The following is a 16,052-nucleotide window of genomic DNA, read 5'->3' on the forward strand; positions in this document are numbered from 1 at the left end:
AACTATCTACACAAATAAAATACAGTCATAGCTTAACGTCGTTTAACCTCGATCTTTATTCTTAGTTTTTTTTTCACGGTTCCTGAAATACAGCCTGACTGACACAATGACGAACGTGCAGAAGTTCGGACCAACAGGTAGACGAACAGTGGAGCCTTAATAACAGAGTTCCTTTTACATTCCCGTACGGAACCAAGTTACCCAAGTTCCTGATTTTATAGAAAACGCAGTAACTAGTTTTATAAAATGACTAAAATTTCTAGTTTTCATTGCAATGTATGATTTTGATTTACAATGTGACTTATAGTTACGACATAACTTGTTGTAACATTAATTTTCATATTATGAAGTTTAAAAATATATCAAAAATCTTTACTTTCTTGTCGTCAACATAGTTAATGAGTGTTTTTATTGATCAACACATTGGTTAACAAAATTATTCGCAACTGTTAGCTGCACTAGTTTGAAGCATGTATTCGATATTTTTGATTTTTTTTTTTGCAGAAACTATCCACGAATATTCAGGCCAAAACTGTCTATAGTACAAAAATAAAACGTTTTATGAAACTGGTTTGGACTTTGGATTATATTTTCTAATATAAACATTTATTTTGAAAACTATCAATATTAATCTTTATTCTGAGTTATCGTGATGATTACAAAACACAATTATTTTTTTAATATTTCCTTTACAGGCCAAGCCTTCATTGAACGAACTCTGAGCCATCGACAACTCAATATTTTCTTTTTACCCTGTGCAATTTTTGACAACGACAAGTTGACAAATCTTTTATTTTCCATGCTTCCTTTTTCTGTAATTTTCTAATTATTCATTTGTATTTTGGAAGCGCTTGGACGCGATAGTAACGTAAAGGATTTGTGGACAAGTGATTTTCACCTACCGGCAAATAATTTTCAAGCCGTTGATTCTAAAACCTCATCATGACTTTGGGAACTTATAATAGACATCAAGCTCAGAAGAAAAAGTGAGATTTTTCTTTCCCTCGTTTATGCTGTTGTGAAAATTTGTTTTATGATATTAATATTCTATTGTTTTTTATAGGCAAGCAGCTTTGGCAGCGGCGTTTCCCCAGGGGATTCGTTGTCAGAAGTGCTTGGAATATGGGCACTGGAGTTACGAGTGTACAGGGAAACGCAAGGTTTTGGTGCGTCCTTCTCGTACGCAAGTGCTGAAGAAAAACCTGAAGTCGCGGGAAGAGGGCTCCTGCAGGTTTGTCATGACTTTAAATATTCTACAGCAAATTTCTACATGACGCCATATTTCTAGAACAATATGTTCCAATAAGTACCCCCATAAGATTTTTCAATTGCTTATTGGTTTCGCAATGTTTTATAATATTTTTTGTATTTATTTATGAATATTAAAAATAATTTCGCAAATAATTATATGTAATGTATTTAAAAAAGTATATGTTTTCTAAGAGCTACTAGATTTTTTAGTTTATAAAACTACCCCCACTTCAAGTAAAAAATGCAACTTCATAACTTCATCTGTATTTTTTGGCACAAGAATAAAACTTTCATCTTCTAATAAATTTATGTAATTTAGCTGTTTTTACAAAAATAACATTCTACCTGTATCTTGTTCTCAGCAATGGCAGTTGCAAGATACCCAACAAAAAGAAACGCTCAGACTGCGCAGACTGCTCTGATGACAGCTCTTCAGGCAGTTCCTCAGAATCCGACTCTGGCAGCTCGGATGACTCTGACAGTGGCAGCAGCAGTGACTCGGAAAGCGATTCGGGTAGCAGCAGTGGGTCAGAATCTGGCTCAGACTATTAAGGACTTAGTGTGTATCTACTTAACGCTGGTATTAGGAAATATTTTTTAAGATTTTTAATTTAATTTTGGGCTGTGTCTGTACAAAGTTACTTATATGTGCTTATGTGTTAAAATTGAGTTTTAAGAGCCCAGTATTTTCAGCTAAGAGATGCTTAGAAAGGCCTCCCATGACAATTTAATTGACCTGAAGGCTTGCTAGATAAAGGTCAGAGATGTTATATTTTTGTGAGGGGTACCTGCAAATATTGTCACAAATGCATGTAAAGCCAACACCAAGTCTTCATTATATAATTTATCTAAATCTAAAGACCTATCTTTAGTTAATTTGAAAAAATAACTTCATCTTCACATTTTTTTTTTAAGTTTCACCTATATTCTACATTGAAATATGTAAGTTTTTTCTAATGCCAGCTATAAGTACCCCCAGTTTAATAGTTACGATTTGAAAGTAGTATACTATCACCAGATTGTGTCATAATGCTGGACATTGAATATGAAATTAGTTTAAAATGACACTATTTTTAAGATATTTTTAACCTGCAGACAATGTTTTTAATCTATTTATTTTTTTAATTTATGTAAGTAGAATATGGCACTTATCTCATTCAGCTTTTGATTATATCATTAAAAATAGTATGATAAATGGAATGCGTTTTTCATAGATTATATTAGTGTTTTTAAAGAAAGAATTTGATGTTAGAGAGCTAAATGGGTTTGGCGCCATTCTTCCTAGTTTTTAATTACCTTAATGCTGTGAAATGTTGAATGTTTGTAGTTTCTATGTGATGCTAAGAAGTAATTTTATGTGTGAATGAATATGTAATTTTATTGAGAGTTGTAGAGATTAAAACTTTTAATGTTAGGCTTTATTTCCACTGTCAGTGTTTTAAAAAAATACTTCTAAATTACAATATGCCATTTGACATTTCTATTAAAAAACTCAAAAGGCATTTAATGTCAGTGGAAATTCAGTCACAGTTACACCTATGTTTGTGCTTTGTGAAACTGCTGTGTTAATATAGAGTAGAATTAAAAGATAATTATCAATTACATATTTACATGTCATAGACGTAATATTTTCTAAGACTGTATATTAAATTGTCTCTTCAATTACATAGTCTCATGATTTAAATAGAAAAAGAATGTAAGAATTTGATATAAAAGTAAATATAATTAAAATGGGATTATTATTATTTTTTTATTTACCCTAGCAACTGGACCTAATCGACTAATTTGAAAGAGAAAATGAGTATTTGCCTGCTTGCTGTGAAAGTTAGAATGGTGGTAGACAGCAGTCTGTGTTCTTCACTGTATTATTGTTTAAGCTGTTGAGTAAGTCATGAGGCACAGTAAAGTTACCCTCGCATGTTTTTTTTTTTTTTTTTTGTTTTATGGCAATCTGCTGTTCTTTACAACAATTTCTGCCAGCGTCGTGTAGTGATTGCACATGGGTATCTAAAAGGCATTAACTAAAACCGTTTCCTTCAATATTTTGTTGGCTACCTGGAACAACACAAATATAGGTGTTAGTGAATAATAATACTTATTATATAGATTATGTACACACATATACACTACATATAACATACTTACAACCTTATTTTGTTAATTATTATAAATTTAATAAATGCACATATAATTTGGGGATTAGGAAAAAAGGAAAGGAGATGACGGACATTAACTGGGTGCTGAATTTGTAAATTACTTATGACTTGATCCATATTAAAGCCGTTGTTACGGGGGGCAGTTGAGGAAAATGTGATCTAGGGAGCCCTCCTCTAGACCACACTCGCAAAGGGGGTTGTCACGGACTCGAATTTTGTGAAGGAAGATTGGAGTACAGAAATGACCAATGCGGATACGGCATATTACTGACGTAACCCACTTTGGGACCTTTTTGAATTTATAGAACCAAGGTTTGGAGGGGATAGAGGGTTGTATTGCTGCGAAAGCTCCACCCTTGGTCTTACTGGACTCGGCCCAGTAAGACTGCCAGGTTTTGAAGAGGTCTACTTTGGCCTTATGGATCAAGTCATAGGTTTCGACTCGATAATGCGACTTGTCGGCTAAGCTGCTGGAGACAGCTGCTTTAGCAGCTGTATCCGCACACTCATTTCCTGCGATGCCCATGTGGCCTGGTATCCATACAAGTATCACCTCTATATCCTTACTGGAGAGAAGATGCAAATAATTTTAATTTGAATGATGACTGGACTACGAAGTTTATCCTTTAAAGAATTTTTGGTAATAGCTTCCAGGGCACTTCTGGAGTCAGAGAAAATAACTGCCTTTGTGATATTACTGTGGGAAGAGATATATGAGCATGCCTCTAGGATGCCAATACACTCTCCAGTGAACACAGACGTCTCTGGAGGCATTGGAATTGGAGAAATGTTTGATACTTTGAAATATAGACGGCAACACCGGTTTTGCCATCTGGGCTAAATTTTGCAGCGTCTGTAAAGAACCAAAAATGTTCCGGCCACTTATTATTAGCGAACTGGGAGAAGCAAACGTTCGCTTGGATGGTTTCTTTACTGAGACCAATGTAGGGGATGAAATTCGGGACAAAATGTATGACGTTGTATGGGGAGGCAAAAACAGGTAATTTACTACACTGGCGAATTGGGGCACACTCTCCAACCATACGAATTTTCCGAAAGGAGTTTAAGACTAATGGGGGGACTTTATGCCTCCAATATGGGCACTGTCTAAACAAATTATCCAAAATGGACAGTCGCGGCAATATCTTGTGGTTGGAATTAAAGAATATCTTGTAAACAAATTTGTCAGCAAGGTATTGCCTGCGTAGGAGAAGAGGAGGGTCGCCACTCTCAACCTGCAACGCGTTAATCGGTGTAGACCTCATACAACCCAATACAATGCGGAGGGCCTTGGACTGGACGATGTCTAGCTTGGCCAGTGCAACTTTGCTGCACGGTTCCAGCCAAAAACTAGCATAGTCCAACAGGCTCCTTATTGTGGCATTGTAAATGAGTTTTAATGTGAACGGATGAGCGCCCCACCAAACGCCTGCAAGAGCACGCAACAAATTAAGCTTCTTCTCACATTTGTTAACGACATAGCCAACATGGGAGGCACCAGATAATTTAGAATCCAGGATGACACCCAGGAATTTCACGCGATCCTCTAAGTTAATAGGGGAGCCTTCAATTTCAAGGTGAACATCCGGGATAACTCTTTTCCGAGTAAAGATAACCACTGAGCTTTTAGAGGCAGACAAAGTGAGACCGTGAGAAATAAGCCAGTGGTTTAAGGAGTCGAGAGATACCTGCATGGACACCGAAGCCTGTTCTATCGACGCTTTCGGTAGATAAAGACAAAGGTCGTCCGCATACTGCAGGATTCGGCAGTCACTATTGAGGGATCTATGGAGGTCAGAAGTATAAATATTGTATAGAAGAGGACTAAGGACCGAACCTTGAGGGAGACCTCTCCAAAGGGTTCTAGATTCTGAATCTACACCGGGAATGTGGAGCTTGACATAACGTTCCAAGAACAAGTTACAAATGCATTGTCGCATCTTAGCCGGGATACTCAGCTGTCGTAATTTACTACTGAGCACGGAAAGAAGAACATTGTCATATGCAGCTGAAATGTCAAGGAAGACCGCCAAAACGGACTCGTTTTTGGAAAATGCGATCCGCGTATCCGTGACAAGAACGCCAATGTTATCCATGGTGCTGACTGCCTTTCGGAATCCAAATTGAGACTCGGCTAGAAGATTGCGGCTCTCCACAAACCACTCTAGCCGATTTTTGATGAGGTGCTCCAAGATTTTGCCAATGACGGGTGAGAGAGCAATCGGACGGTAATGACTAACGCTGTCGGGAGTTTTTCCTGGCTTCAGGATCGGGATGATAAGCTGGGTTTTCCAGCTTTCTGGGATATGGGACAGAGTGAAGCAGGAGTTTATTAGGGATAGGAGGTACTGGCGACAACGATCTCCAGACCTCTTGTAAAAGGAATAGGGGAAGCCATCAATCCCAGGGGCCGAGTCATGGACGTGGTTGAGCACTGACTCCAACTCACGTAGAGAAAATGGCAGGTCCAAGGGGTCGTTGGAGGAGGGGGATGAAACAAGGGGAGAAGGACATTCCTCATTAAGAGGAACATAAGGAGGGGCTAGTTTACAGAGGAAGGAGTTCGCAAGGTCAAGTGGAATTGAAGAAGGACTTTCGGATGAACAGCCTCGGCTGTATCCCTTAAACTTTTTCCAAATGACTGAGGCTGGGGATGAAGGAGACAAGGAAGCACAGAATTTTTCCAACCCTCATATTTCTTCCTTTTGAAGAGACGCCTGGATCTAGCAAGGATCCGATTATACTCCATCAGGTTGGTCACTGACATAGACCCGACGTATCTGGACTCGGCTTCCCTCCGGGCTTTGACCATGGCAGAACACTCGCGGTCCCACCAAGGCGGGGATGAAAGCTTCCCGGAAGCCGAGTTCTTAAGCGGGATACTATGTTCAGCGGCCAACGAGACAGCACCAGAAAATCGCTCTATGCAGGTATCGAGATTGTCTGGAGAAACTTCCGGCATAGAGAGGACTAGGGAATCAAGGTATTGGGAATACAAGTCCCAGTTGGCGCCCGGAAGCTTGTATTTTAGGAGGGGAGGATTGTCTCTACTGGGTAGTGATCTATTAATAAGGGTGGTGCGGATGGGATAGTGATCACTACCATGGGTGTGGTTAAGGCGTTGCCAATCCAATTGGCCCGTCAGACTGGTCGAGCAGACAGTGAGGTCCACACAACTTCTACTTTGGCCGGGTCTGGGGAGACGGGTTTCCAAACCGCCGTTGACGACACAGAGCCCGACCTCGTCGATTAAATCAACAAGGTCCAACCCCGGGCCATCACAGTAGTCGGATCCCCATAGGAGGTGGTGACAGTTAAAATCACCCAGAATTATGGTTGGGGTTTGGACAGCACAGATATTTTTTATATATTGGAAGCATACGGGATTTGGGGAGGGGATATATATAGAAATAAAATTAATGCCGAGTAGGTTTACACCTACAACACTAACTTCATCGCCATGGGGGGGAAGTGGAAGAGGGGAGAAGGAGAGGGAATTATTTACAAGTATAGCGGCTCCGCCATAACCGTCAGGACGGTCATCCCGGAGCACGCTATACCTGGGGATATTAAAATGGAGGCGTGGGGTTAGCCACGTCTCTGCAATTGCAAAGATTGCTGGTTGGTGCAAGTTGATTAGGTGAGTGACCTCATGTTTTTTCGGGAGGACACTCCTGGCGTTCCACTGGAGGAGATGGAATGTGACGGGGGGATAGTAGGTTAACAATGTTTTTGGCAACGTGGTCTGGTAAGGGATAGGAAGAAAGAATAGTTGTGAGCAACATCACTATCTGCTCAATAGCCGAAACATTTTCGGTAGATGTAGGGTTGGTAGGGAGCCCACATCCGTTCGCGGGTTGGGGAATGGTAAAACTGTTCAGGATGTTTTGATGAGCCTGTCGATCGTAACCTGGGGAAAGAGGGGCATGGGATTTTGGCGGAAGGAATACAGTCTTCCTGTATGATGTGGAGGTAGGTTGGCGAGAGTGGGAAGGACGAGCTACTTGGGATGGGATGAGGGTGTGTGGAGCAGAGGGCGCTGATGCCACAACATCAGCAAAGGACTTACGGACTGGGGGGAATAACTTTGCTGCCTCAGAGTAGGACAGATTCTTTTCAGACATGCAGGTTTTAATGTTCCTCTGCCTATGGTACTCTGGACACTGCCGGCTGGTGGCCAGATGGGGCCCTTCGCAAAATAAGCAAATTGGCTCCTCTGACGTACACCCCTCCCCAAAGTGATCTCCACCACAGCGGAAGCACCGTGGCTTAGACCTACATTGGGTCTTGGTGTGCCCAAACCTACAACATCCAAAGCATTGAATGGTGGGATAATTGTATAGCTCTACCAGAAGGGAGTTATGACAGCAAAAAACACGTTCAGGAAGAACCCTACCGTCAAACGTTAAGACCACTGAAGAAGTGGGCAGCCATTCCGATTTACCATCATTTGTAACTTTTCTATTCAATCGCCTAATTTTTAAAATCTGACCACAGCCTGAAGGGGATCTTAAATTATCGGAGCATTCCAAGTCAGACCAGTCTGCTGGGACACCCTTTACAACACCCATACGCGTGATATTAAAGGTAGGGATTAATGTTGAGTAGCCTTTTTCTTTTAAGAAAGAGCTTTCCATGAAAACATTGGCGTCCCTGGGGGCTTTAAACTCTACCGAGATACGGTTTCTACCAATCTTTTTAATTCCATCCTCTGTGATGTTTTTGACCTTATTCCTCAACAGTAACTGACCAAATCTCACTGGATGCATGGTCGAACCCGCCTTAGGGTCCACGTCTGCGTACGAAACAAATACAATAAACGGGGCAACGTCAGTGTCAGTGTATTTGGACCTAGCTATTAAGGACGGAGCGGAAATTCTGTCCCGTTTTGATGAAGGTGTTATTGTGTCATCGTTACACACGTCCTTTTCCTTGTCCTCAATTGGTCGTTTGCGCTTCGGTAGGGAAGTTTGAGTCTCCATAGCTTCGAAAGACGCCAAAGGAGCTGTTACCACCGGAGTGTATTCAAATAAATCTTTTGATTGCGGATTGGGGTCGGTTTGGGGGTTGGATCCATGCACTGGGGGATCATTGGGGTCTGGCGGACGGCCCGGAGGCCGGTCGTCAGCGTCCATGATCGCGCGGCGGCTGCCGCATAAAACAAGGTAGCACTGTGTACTTACCGGAAAATTTGACGCTCACAAACACAAAACACAAAGGACACACACAGATAAATAAAATGCAACCAAAAAACAATCGGAAAAACGAACTTCTACTGCCCAAAAGCTTATGAGAAGAAACTCCACATGTGTTAATCAACAAACACAAACCGGCATGTGTCCACTGTACACTTATTACCAATTATTAGGTATTACATCAACCAAAGCAACCACGCAATTTACCTCGCATGTTTTCATAGGCAGTGAACACCTTCAACATAATGATGCTTATAAATAAAACAGTTGAGCTGGTATTAGATTATTTCAAAATTAGTATTTATTGATGTTTACAATAAAAAATTACACAAGTTTGTACTGGCAATATGTAATCTATTTCCATTATTAGATCTGTTGTACCTGAAATTCTTTTAACTGTTTTTAAACAAAAGTCACAAGAGCCTTATAAAAAAAATTGTAAGAATGTACATGATTTTTAGATTGTTTATTGTAGCAAAATTATAAAAATACCTTAACATAAAACTAAACCTAAAACAGAAACGTTAACAGACAATTTTAAAGCTTGTTTTAAAGTAGTGATACAAAAAAGGTGGGTGTCTGTAATTGTACATAGTAGCATAGACAATTACATTAATATCATTAAAAATTTCATGAGTCATTATTCTCACTCTTATTATCTGCGAAGATACACAACTTTTTCTCATTCCGAAAAATGGTTACCAACAAATAAAATCAACCCGTAAATCTACGCAAATACGAAAAAAAAAAACAAATTACAAAACAAACCTTAAATAACAATATTTTGTCGAAAATTACCTTAATTATTTAAAGACAAAGCTAAATTACTGAATTTGTTTTCATCACACAAATATAAGAGACCTCCTTAATAAAATGTCGTATTATAAGTAGATAAAGTAGACCAAAATGATCACATACCGGTACATTTATTCTTACCACAAGTTAAGGACCTGCCTTGTATTGTGAAGACTATGAAAAATGCTTGAAGTAGTGTTTGTCACAATTGCAATGCAATGTCTAGATTATTCACAGTAACAGTTATGATTGTAAGAAAAATAGCAAGACTACATTACCTTACAGACTAAAACTTAATATTGTACTTTTATTAAAATAACGGGCACGAATACCATTAATTATTAATATAATAATAATTTACCCACCCTTAATTATTGGTATAGAACGACTCGCGATCCTGCCGCCGCATCAGCTCATGGTTAAGGAATACTTTTGGGTCCGAAACCAGTTGGGCTATCCCAATAAATACACGTGAGTAAACCGATATTAAATAAATAATTATAAATCCGACTGATGGTTCATTATAATTACAAATACCAATATTTTGAATGCCTGATCGACATAAAATAGTCAAATCTCAAGACCAATGCTATGCTTTGTGGAAGGTTCTTGGGTAAACTAACATTATCATCTATTTGTCTCTACAATATACTTTAAAATAACAAGGACAACATGTTTCAAATATTTTGTGTCGCGACTCCGACACGCATTCGGCCAGTTTCAATTAATTTAATGATAAATTGACGTTTCCCATTCACGATCGATTATCATAAATTAATACATGTTCTGTGATAGGTTGCAATATACCCCGCATTACAATATTTAATTAAAATAATTAAATAGGCATTCAGAAAACTGGATACTTAAAAAAAATCAGGCAGTAGCCGACGTCGGCGTATCAGGCAACACATGTACAATAACTTTCCTCTTTGCATCATACGAAAAGCTGTTCATTTTGAATATACGGCTGTCATAGAACGGTTTCAAGTCTGAAATGTTGATTTGTCTCGCTCGCTCTAAGAGGTCTCTTTCTGAGATTTCGATGGTGGGCTGTGAATGATTGTGTAGGCCTCGCATGTAGGCCAGCTGATCCATTGTGAGCTGGCGCAGAATGTAGTACAGTAACTCGCTATGGTCTTTCTTGTATGATAGGTATTTTTGGAATGTCTGAAAGTAAGTAGTTGAAGTAAGTTACGACAAGCCTTTATTTATGGTATTGTTTATTTCTTTAAGAGTAGCAGGATAAGTGAAGGCAAGCTATAATCATGTGTGCAAGGCTTAAATACTTTTTTTACTACTCATATGTTCAATATTCTTATTTCATATTAGCTTAAAACTAGATAATCTGTCGTAATTCGTATTATTATTGCGTCTACGTTAACGGCGAATAAGAATGTCAAGAGAGAAGCTTTGAATTGAAGCACTTCCCGATAACAAGCCAGGAGGCTCAAATTTTCAGGGTAGCTTCAAGCCCGATGCCAATGCAATTTACAACGACAAAAAACGGCTGGACTGATTTTGATAAAATTTGTATGGAGTGATATTTTTCACGTGGGTTCTTAGATGTTTTAATTCGTTGTTATGTTGCTACTCATCCTTTAGTCGTCTTTCTCCAACGTACCTGTCGCATGGCCCGCATGACGCTGTACTTCTGTGTCTCGACGAAGCTCTCGAGCATGGTGCGGATGGCCATGTTGACGTCCTCCTCCGACACCTGCGCGCGAAGGTGCATGCGGGCGTGGGCCTCGCTCATGCGGATTACTGGAACAACAAAATGTTTTAAATCTAAGTTACAATGGTACAGTAGGGTAATAGACATTAGTGCAACTAGAGTCATTATTGTAACGTTCTGAAAGTGTCTGGAAAACGGCGCATTTGAAAGAAACACTTTTGATTTTGAGTTGCGGCTCTAGAAAGGAGCGTCCATGCCTGAGATTGCGGTAGTTTACATCGCTTTCCCGTGGTCTCAGGTATAATGGAAGGGTAAAGCACTCTGATGGTTTTAGCTGGTAAGAGTCCGGCCTCATACTTTGCCGTCTTCCCCAGGGCGGAAAATGTCTATGAGGATTTATCCGGACGACCGGATTTACAAAATTGTACTTAATCATCATAAGGCTTGTTAAATTCCCATTTTCAATTCAAAGCCAACATATTCTGCGAGAAGTGTTTGATTTGATAGTGCGTTTAAACATATTAGGTATGTTTTTAGGACCTGTAAATTAAATCATATTAAAAGTTATCTATCTATAAACTTACCGGATTCAATATGTCTGACTGTGATAGGTAAACTGCCGGTAGCGAGAGATTCTTGGCGGAGCTGACTGTACATCTTGGCTACTTTGTCTTGATCCATGTTCTGAAAGAAATAATTATGTGTAATAAGATTGTTTGTTTAACACGCCGCTGCCGCCGACTCCGACATCATAAAAAGCTTGTCAGGAGCATGTATTGAACATAGTAATGGTTATTTTAGTAAGAGAAGTTTGCCTGTAGTCGAAGTTGTGTTCAAACTTATAAATGTGTGATAAGTTAGTTTGACTATAGTTAGTTCCAGTACAAAAGCTGTAGGTTATTTCTCACAACCTGCTAATTGTTGGGGTATTGTAGCATATTTCATGACATTCATTGAAATAACATTCCACAACTTTCAACAACGCCATCTAGTCTCAACGTAAGCAAAGCTACTAGACAGCTGATAAACATACTATTTTCTAAATACATACATAATATAGATAAATTCCACTCAGAAACAGAACAAATAACCATGCTCATGACAAACTTTGTCTTACGTGGGGTTCGAACTCACGACCTCTTCTACAGCAGTCGGGGCTACTGACCACTAGACCAGCGCGCCAGTCACATTACCTGTAGTTTAGGATGTACGTTCTCCCGGGAGTACACGATGTACTTCTTGAGCATGTCCTGCGGCAGTATGAAGTCGGGGTCGGGCGCGTTGTTGTCCTCCAGCGTGACGCCGCTCTGCGTCGGGTGATGGCGGATGTGAGAGCTTACCACGAACCTACGCAATAACGGATGGTTGAATATTAACTACTGTTTTTAAAGAGCGAAGCTCTGCCCGCTATCAGTTGTAGATAGAAGTACACTTATTTGATAAGGTACTTAAAGGTACAAATTAGATTAGTATATAAATACGGAGTACGTTAAATATAAGTAAAAAATCATGATGTAACTTTTTATAGAAACAAATATTGAATAAATAATTTATCTTGATATTTATGCGCTGTATTATTATTATTTCCAAACAAACTTTTTAAGCAAAAAGGTACATCAAAATCATGACTATTTAATTTATTAAAATTGGTCCAGCTGATTTAGCGTCAAAAGTTAACAAGCATACTTATACACACACACAAAATCGCCTTAATAATAAACTTGACATGCTTTTTGACAAAAGTAAGAATAAATTTTATATGAACAACTATCATTATATTTTGACTTCGTAGTTACGAACACGTTAACAGTCTTTAATCTGCTTCAGACTTTCATGATAAACTCCTTATTTCAAAATACTCTTTACTTACTTAGCTAAATGAGCATCCTGCATAGGGTCCGCTTCGTCCCTCACGACACATAACACATCAAAACGCGACAGAATAGGCTCTGAGAGATTCACGTTCTCTGTGAACGTTAGCGAGGCGTCGTAACGCCCTCCGATGGGATTGGCGGCTGCTATTATTGAACATCTGAGGAAGAATATATATTATATGTTAATTGATGTGGATTATGTTGTGAAAGTTATTACTGAATAGTATATAACATATGTAGTGGGAATGGGAATTAATTATCGATTTATCTCTTAGTATAGTGTTAATCGCTAGAAAACATAGCGTAAGAATAAATAAGGAGCGAGTCGCGACTTTACGTAACTCAGATCTATCACTCCTAATTTAGTAGTTTCCTAGATATATCTTTTAGGCACAACCTAATTTTGTTCATACTGATGCTGTGCTAGTCCAAATTAGGTTGATGAGTTCATTAGATTTTGCGACTATTATCTTTATTGTGGTATAACACCACCAACTTCTCCACCGTTTTGTAGCATTTTTAAAACATTTCATTCATTTCAAGACCGAAAAATACAACAATTTATAGTCAAATTCATCTAAACTTTGTTTCAAAACTAAAAAGACACAAAAGTAATAATAAAAATCCTCAGCTAAACACTGAAAATTAACAAATGAGGTTAATCATTTAACAAAAACTCCTTGTAACCCACCTAGCATGTAAGGAGGTGACTATTCCAGCCTTGGAGATGGATATGGACTGCTGTTCCATAGCCTCGTGTATGGAGGTCCGGTCCTGGTCGTTCATCTTGTCGAACTCGTCGATGAGGCACACGCCGCGGTCCGCCAACACCAACGCACCAGCTTCTAACGTCCAGTCCCTGAGAGAAGTCAATAAGTAAACATGTTTTATAATATTTTCAACATACGAATTTTGTGAACTGAGTTTTTAGACAAAAAACACATGAATATTGTTTACCTTTTTTTAAACGAGTTTACTCAATTCGACCGTATAATATGCTTTTTATGTTTGTTCGCGTCTAATAAGGTACACAATGCAGTGTTAATTTTAGTTTTTAGAATAACGTGTTTACTTTTTTTAATTGTAATTATGATATCAAACCTAAATATTAAAGATTTATCTCCTTAACTCCATAGTAGAAATTCATGAGACATTATATACTTTATTAATATAATTATGTATGTACATCTTACCTTGTGGTGGGATTCTTCCTCACATAGGCAGTGAGACCGACAGCGCTGGCGCCTTGTCCTGTTGTGAAGATGGCTCGCGGCGCGATCTGAATTATTAACAGTGGATAAGATACAGTACGTTTAAGACATCGATATTAATCGATAACAAGAATCGATTTCAACTTACCCGACATTTCACTGAGCAGCATTAAAAAAGACACAAAAATATTATTTTTTTAAGATTATGACTTTTTGTTACACATGTTTTTTTTTTCTTTTAACGAATCACATGAGATCACATGACAAATTAAATACAGTATGTATACTACTAATACTGTATTATATAGTATATTTTATTAATATAACTTACCTTTTCGGTGTATTTCAGAAACTGTGATTTGGCGGTACCGGGGTCACCGCAGATGAGAACATTGATGTCGCCTCTTAACTTGTGTTTTTCACCTGAAACATTTAACTTGTGCTCAAAACTTATTCTTTTAATAAAAAGACTATCATCATCATCATCATCATCATCAAAGTAGACTGATGATGGATGAGTATAGATCCCTCTTCTCCTTATTTCTTTGCCACACTAGCTTATTATGTGTGTACTTAATTCAAGTTTTTTTCTAAATATATTATGTCTCTTTAGGTGATAATAATCTAATTTAAAACGCATAATATGATTACATACCTGGATTCTTAGGCTCCCCACCAAACAGCGCCAACGCTAATCCCCTCTTGATATAATCATGTCCGAATATAGATGGCGCTATACTCTGCACGATCCTCTCTCCAATTCGCGGGTCTTTTGACAGCTTAATAATGGTCGCTACGTCTTCATCAGTCAGAGAATCCACGATGTGCTTACAATCTTTTACCACTATGTAGTTGGCGATGATGACGGTCGCGAATACTGGGAAACCCTGTACAGTAAGAATGATTTTATGGATGCTTCTGTTTTGGTGCTTACTGTGATGCTAAAGATAAGGATTGTTTTGAAACAGTATTTGTTTTCGCGAGAACTCGCAGACGAACAAGTGTGATCGATAAAAAAAATGACTAACTATTCCGATTGTCGTCAAAGTCGTATGGTTGGAGGCCCAAAACATTTTCAAATAGCATGGTCTAAAAACAGCCTTCGATGCTGTCAAAATTATCATTACAAATTAGGATTTAATTTGATTTTGCAGCAAGAATCACGACGTATTTATTATAAGTGAAAGTCATTTTCTTTACCTACGAATATCATTTTTGATAGTGATGTCGAAAACGAAATGGGGTGTCAAATGTATGACTGCTATTTATTGCGAAAGTTACGAAGAAGTTATATTGTAATCTAAAATGAACAAAGCTCCCACCTGTTCAGTATTGAGCGAGCCGTCGTAGTTGTTGGTGTAGATGCCGGTGAGGTCGACCTCGTCCCCGGGCTTGGCGCGGTCGCACAGGTCGGCCAGCAGCACCACCTCCTTGCTGCGCGGGATGCGGCCCGCCGGGATGCGCCCGGGGGACTCCTGCAGCGTCACCTTCTGGTAGTTGCGGTACACCGTCTGCTCCATGTTCACCTGCAGCCAGACGGAAGGATACTAACTATGATACGGGATCATCATGTTCGGCTCATTCAAAATAGGATAATACTGCAACGTTCGCCCAATGGAGTGCAACACTAACACATACAGTAAACAGATAGCCGAGTGGTTGAGATCACCGTGTCGCGGTTTCAATCTCCACAAAGAACAAGTATTTGTGTAATCCACGAATGCTTGTTCTAAGTCTGGTTGTGCATGTGATTTGTATGTTCGTGAAACCCCCGCGACACAAAGATTAAGTTCCTTAGTGCGGGAGTCGTCTTTTTTTAAATAAAAAAAAAACTTTAAATACGGGATAATACTGCAATGTTCGCCAATACACACCAGAGTGCAGTACTAGCAAATACA

At 39.0% G+C, this 16,052-nt stretch overlaps 2 protein-coding genes across 2 annotated transcripts; one reads left to right on the top strand and one right to left on the bottom strand.

The window, feature by feature from the left end:
- The first annotated feature begins 763 nt into the window (after window positions 1-763).
- LOC113507328 (zinc finger CCHC domain-containing protein 10-like) lies at window positions 764-2,993 on the top strand. Its single transcript, XM_026890192.1, has 3 exons — window positions 764-986; window positions 1,064-1,231; window positions 1,614-2,993. The coding sequence occupies exons 1-3, from the start codon at window positions 943-945 to the stop codon at window positions 1,801-1,803; spliced, it is 402 nt and encodes a 133-aa protein (XP_026745993.1). The 5' UTR covers window positions 764-942; the 3' UTR covers window positions 1,804-2,993.
- Window positions 2,994-8,874: 5,881 nt separating this feature from the next.
- On the bottom strand, window positions 8,875-15,709 carry LOC113507327 (DNA replication licensing factor Mcm2-like). Its single transcript, XM_026890191.1, has 10 exons — window positions 15,477-15,709; window positions 14,810-15,041; window positions 14,486-14,577; window positions 14,137-14,222; window positions 13,635-13,802; window positions 12,940-13,101; window positions 12,263-12,416; window positions 11,654-11,753; window positions 11,019-11,158; window positions 8,875-10,564 (listed from the first exon to the last, which is right to left on the bottom strand). Exons 1-10 carry the CDS (start codon window positions 15,672-15,674, stop codon window positions 10,271-10,273), a joined length of 1,626 nt encoding a protein of 541 aa, XP_026745992.1. The 5' UTR covers window positions 15,675-15,709; the 3' UTR covers window positions 8,875-10,270.
- Window positions 15,710-16,052: the final 343 nt, after the last annotated feature.

This window comes from Trichoplusia ni, unplaced genomic scaffold (assembly GCF_003590095.1).
Source record: "Trichoplusia ni isolate ovarian cell line Hi5 unplaced genomic scaffold, tn1 tig00001582, whole genome shotgun sequence".
NCBI lineage: Eukaryota > Metazoa > Arthropoda > Insecta > Lepidoptera > Noctuidae > Trichoplusia > Trichoplusia ni.